Below are 5,996 nucleotides of genomic sequence, written 5' to 3'. Positions count from 1 at the left end.
CGGATGTATCAAAAAGTGATTTGTACACACCCTGTTATGTAATATTACTTTTTCAAGAAAATAAAATAAATATTTTTTCCTTTTCTCTATTATTTTTTTGCCTTGCTTGCAAAAAGGGTTTTTTTTTTTATCCTTCCTAGGAGCTCCCACCCCTTTTGCTTTCTTGCCAAAAAAGGGTTTATTATGCATGTAGTAGATTTTTCTAGGATGGAACAAGAAGTGTTGCTTCGTCAAAAAGTGGAATTTTATTTTAACTTAATGCTAGCATAAAACTTATATTGGCAAGACCAAAACAAAGTACTATAGCTAGTTCTAATAAAGATGGAAGGGAAGTCTAGGTTCCATAATCACAGATATAGGCTTTTTTGGGTGTGTAGTTAATCCATAAATCTCCTCCATGCTTATATCTTCTGGCCTCATATCTCCTGCTAATTTCCAATTGAATCCATGCAACAAGTTAGCCATTGTTGTTCGAACAACCTTCATACCAAGGTTATACCCCGGGCACCTCCTCCTTCCTGAACCAAATGGCAACAATGCAAAATTTTGTCCTTTTATGTCTATGTTATTTTCTATGAATCTTTCTGGAATGAACTCTTCTGCCCTATCCCAATACTTTGGATTTCTTCCTAAAGACCATGCGTTTACATAAACAATTGTCCCTTTTGGTATGTCATAACCAGCAACATTACAATCCTCAATGGAGTAATGAGGAGGAAGCAATGCACATAAAGGGTGAAGTCTAAATGTCTCTTTAATTATGGCATCTATATAAGGAAGCTTAGAGAAGTCTTCTTCTTCTACCCATCGTTCTTTTCCAATGGCTCTGTCAAGTTCTTGGTGTGCCTTGTCCATGATGTTTGGTCGCCTCAAAAGTTCTTGAAATGCCCATTCTATTGTTGCTGCTGAAGTATCTGTTCCACCAGATATCAAATCCTAACATTGATAGCAAAAGAAAATCAAGTATCATCAACTTATGGTCATGTAATGTTATTGTAGTTGTAAAGAAAATAATTAAACTTACATGCATTAATCCCATTAGCCTATCAGATGTAAGCTTAACTTCAAGATTAGGGTCATCAGCAAGGTGCAACAAAGTATCAACCATGTCCTTAGGAACATAATCCTCTTCTATTTGTGTCTTTATTGCCTTGTGATCTTCAATTACATATTTGAAAAATTCTTTGAAATTTTTCCCTAAAGTCTTCATTTGCTTTACGTATCCTTGCAAGTCGAACCAACTAAGCCAAGGTATCCAATCCCCAATATTAATCACCCCACCAAGAATAAACCACTCATCGAGCATCTGTTGTAATGTTTCAAGTGTTATTATTGATGAAGCATGACTACTATAATATTTGTCACTCATAACCAACCTACTTATAGTGCGAAGTGTAAATCGAGGTAAATGGTCTTTAAGCAAAACTGGTTTTCCTGAGAGAGGAAAAAGACCAGAAATTAAAGTTTGCCCTTCCTCAACACGGATATATTCAAATGAATCAAGCCTCTTGGGACTAAATATCTCGGTTAGGTAGATTTTTCTAGCTTGACGCCAATATGCACCGTAAGGTGCCCATGTCATGTCTGAGTAGTAATAACTAGTGTATTTACCAGCAGCTAATTCAGGACGAGATGCAAAGATAGTATCATGTGTTTTCAATATCTCTTTAGCCATTTCTGGAGATGATGCTACCAAAACAGGCTTCGAACCGAATTTTAGTAGCATTAAATCTCCATATTTTTTAGAAAGATGGTGAAAAGAAACATGTGGGAGTGAACCAAGGAGGTTCAAATTGCCAATAATTGGCCATGGCTTTGGACCTGGTGGTAGTTTCCTTTTCGGATGGTTGAATAATTTTAAGACAAAAGCTAATGCCAGTAGCCATGACCCAAACACTATGAAAACCCAAGAGATCCCCATATCTGATAATTCAACAACACTAGAGAAATATTTATAGGGTAGCCTACCACTATATATTAATTAAGTATAATATAAAAATAAAGAGTTTAAATTGTGTAAAATTCTTTTAAAGTCACTTTGAAAAGTAAATATTTTTCAAAAGGCTAATAAGTACTATTAAGTATGATTTGCTCATTAGAGAAGAAATGATATGAATTGGAGAAAAAATTGATAGTTTTCATGAATTATGATTCTTTTTTTTCTTTTTGCCATTTTGGAATTGATAGTCCTAAATAGTAAGTCCCTTTTTTCTTTGTGGAAGATAATATTTGGACGATTACAAATTCAATTTTGTTTTGCCTTGCTTTCAATTGTAAGATAAGCACCAATGCTTAATCTTATCTCTATGAATTTAATAAGTCACCTTTAAACTTTTCTATGGAAGCGGGGCCACATGTTTCGTAGCATAGGTAAGCATCCACGAGACGTGTTGTGGTGCATCAAACTAGAATAGCCTTTAAAATGATCCAAAACAAGAATGATTAGTTGTATCAAATAATAAGTCACTTTCTCCGCCATTTTGGTAATAAAACATAAACAACTCAATATATATTCTGATATGAAAATTATGGAAGAATAAATCTGATAAATTAAAATATTGATATAAAAATCATGAGAGATGTTAGCTTGGCATCTTACCACTTCATGCTTCTAGCAGGGGTTTGAATAGTATTTGCTTTAAATTGTAAAATAAAGAGAATTTGAAATCAAATTTGCCACATTATTAATTCACTTTGAAAAGTAGAAAATTCACCTAAGGTGATAATTAAAATGAATTAAGAAAAGTCGGATAAAACTTTTTAAAAATAAAATAATTAAAGTTATCCTTGATGGTCAATTGCTACTAATTGAATGACTATTAAGGCAAAACTCACCTTGACAAGCAATAGGAGAAAAAAACTTTGGCTAGATTTGCCTAAATTATTTGTTAAATTTCTCTTATAATCAATTGCTTAAAGAGTTAACAAGTCCCGACATGTAATTAAAAAAAACTTTTACCTGCAGACCAGCAATAAACACTCTAATTTAATTTCAAGACTTATCCTCTTAAAATGGATCGGTGTATCGATAATAGGGTGACTTATGTTTTAATTTGATTCAGATTTTAGATTGATGTTTTACTTTCTTTTTTTTAAAATGACATTTTTCATTAATAATCTTTACAAAAAATACAAAATCCTGCTAAATTGATCAATAAAGTGAAATAAAAAAGATGAATGGGTCGGTGCATCAAATTTAGGGTGGCTTGTATTTATATTTGATCCATGTTCTAAAATAGTATTTGGACCATTTTTTAAAAATTAAACTTCGTCACCTCAATAGTTCTTTTTGAAAAATACAAAATTCCGCTAATTAAGATTACCTCTAAAGTAAATTATAAGATAAAGTCTGAGTGGTCATTAACGGAAGAAAAACTGTGGCTAGATTAAGTTATTTGCTAAAATATTCCTATAATCAATTTCTTGAAGAGTTCAATAAGTCCTGACAAGCACCTAAAAATAATTTTTTCTAACCGACAATTAATAAATACTCTAATTTTAAGATTCATCCTCTTAAAATGGAATGATTTGAACGCTTGAGCTTCTTTTAATTATGGAATAAAAAATATATTGATCAGTGGGATGATGTGTTCTTAATATGATTCTATGTTCTAAATTAGTATTTTTGATTATTTTCTTAAATCAGATTTGTCACTTCTCTTTGAAAAATAAAAAAATCAGCTTATCATTGAATTGAGAGCCTGCTAAAAACTGCTTATTTCTAGAAATAGTTTTTAAAAATAGTTTTTCTGAAAAGTGTTTTTTTTTTAAAAAAAAATAGTGTGTGTTTGGCTAATTCATTTTAAAAGTAATTTTGATAAGCAATTGGTGTTTGACTATCTTTATAAAAAAAAATACTTTTAAGAGTCAAATTACGAAAAAGGACAAGTATCAATGTGTTTTTAAGATTATTTTATAGAGAGAAACTATTTTAAATATCTAATACATATCTTTAATTAAATTTTTATTTTAATTAATTTAAAATGTACATATTCAAATTATTAATCAATATTATACATAGATAATTAAATAAATAAAATATCAATATAATGTTAACATGATGATTTAAATATAATTAAAAATATCAAGCAAATTAAATTTAAAATTATTATTATTGCTTATTTCTAATAATACGTAAAATAATATATAAAATATAAATAATAATATATAAACATAAATAAAATAAAAAGTTTATCATATAAAAATAAAATTCTTGAATGAAACTTAACAAAACTTATGAAATATGTTAATTAATTAATAAGAAATATATTAGTAAATATGTAAATATGTGAGATATTTCAGTCTTCAAAAAAATAATTTTCTGCTTTTTTTAAGAAGCATAAATTTTTCGCTTCATCCCAACAGCAGAAAAACTGTTTATGCTTCTATAGCACTTTTGATGGTTTGCCACACACCTGATTTTTCAAAAAAAAAATATACTTTTGACTTTCCAACAACAATGTCAAACCGGCTCTGAGTTAGAGAAGTAAGATAATTTTGAAGACAAAATAAAGTCATTCTTGATGGTCAATTACCACAAATTGAGTGACCAATAAGGCAATCAACTCGCCTTGATAAGCACTTTGGCTACATCAAGTTACACTTGTTGAATCACTCCTACAACCAATTGATTAAAGAGTTCAAAAGGCATCAAAAAAATTATAGAGGATATTCGTAAACTTAAATAGCTGAGCAAATCACACGACTCTATGATATTTTGTTTTGAAAGCAAATGCACAGAACAGTTGAGAGGAGAGAGAATTCGATTTTAGTGTTCCGGTGTCTCAATTCCAAGGCAAGGCCTAGAAATTTATAGACAATAAAAGAGCAAGATGGAAAAATGCAATTCAAAAGGTGTTTTTTTTTTTAGTGCAATCTAAAAGATTCATTTTCTCAATTCTCATTCGCACCTTAAAATCCTAACAAAAACATATAAATTATCATTCAATCATGAAACACAAGCGTGATATTATTACCATCAAATATTAAGACATCATAATCATTTAAAATAGGCTTAAGTCATCCGCAGCCCATTAAAGTTGTCTGCATAATTCACTTGGACACCTGAACTACCTATTGAACACCTAAATTGTTCAACACATGCACCTATTAAACATAAAACATTGATATGGCAAAATAAGTGTATCTCACTGCTGCTAGCGCGTGAATGCTTTTTTTTTATTTTAAAAAAATAAATTTGTACATACTTTCTTGACACTTGGCATACATGGACTAAATAATGAAAAAATAATTTAATTAAATATTAATATTTTAATTCATAAAAGAAAATAGCCCCACCCCCACACCCATGTACAAGTCCTCTTCTTCTTCAACCCACCATTTTAAAGACTTCAGATTTCTCTACCTTTTGTTTTGGCTCTTTTTTTTTCTTCAATTTTTTGTAAACAAACTGCCTATTGAAATTGCAAGAACAAGAAAAGAAATCGACAATTGGGGTTAAAAGTCGATCGACATTTATGCATCTTTTTTTTCAGTAACTCCGATCGAGCAACCATCACCATTCATTAGACTTATTAAAAATGATATAAAATCTTTTGATATACTTTTGATTTCTCTTCGTTGTCGATTTCGAAATAATTTATCGACGTCGATTATTTTTACTAAAATCTCAATAGTCACCGGAGGAATAGAATATAACGAGTAACACGGGAAGAAAAAGAAAGAGGAAAGGATTAGTGTTATCTCCTGTATTCAGATTAGCAAACCAGAAATAATAAAAGATGAAAAGAAAAACACAAAGAACTATCCGAGTCCACAGAACCCACGGTGTGTCATTAAGAAATTTAATCCCCTCAAGTACCCGAGGTTGCAGATTAATTCCTCCCAAGATAAAATGGATTAACCATTAAAGAAGTAGCGGTACCTCAAACTTCGATAATTTCAACGAACTCAAAATGACAGCAACGAATCACACACACAGACACGATCGATCGATTTTGTTTTGTAAGAAATGTATGCAAAAGAAGAGAAGAATT

General features: G+C 30.4%; 1 protein-coding gene across 1 annotated transcript; it reads right to left on the bottom strand.

The window, feature by feature from the left end:
* Positions 1 to 226: 226 nt before the first annotated feature.
* Positions 227 to 2,006, bottom strand: LOC102586123 (cytochrome P450 71A1-like). The gene is made up of 2 exons (XM_006363382.2): positions 1,025 to 2,006; positions 227 to 936 (listed from the first exon to the last, which is right to left on the bottom strand). Exons 1-2 carry the CDS (start codon positions 1,919 to 1,921, stop codon positions 313 to 315), a joined length of 1,521 nt encoding a protein of 506 aa, XP_006363444.1. The 5' UTR covers positions 1,922 to 2,006; the 3' UTR covers positions 227 to 312.
* Between the last annotated feature and the right edge of the window lie 3,990 nt (positions 2,007 to 5,996).

Source organism: Solanum tuberosum, unplaced genomic scaffold (assembly GCF_000226075.1).
Source record: "Solanum tuberosum cultivar DM 1-3 516 R44 unplaced genomic scaffold, SolTub_3.0 scf00434, whole genome shotgun sequence".
Taxonomy (NCBI): Eukaryota; Viridiplantae; Streptophyta; class Magnoliopsida; order Solanales; family Solanaceae; genus Solanum; species Solanum tuberosum.
Note: the sequence above shows the minus strand (reverse complement) of the source record. Positions and strands in the feature narration are given on the sequence as shown.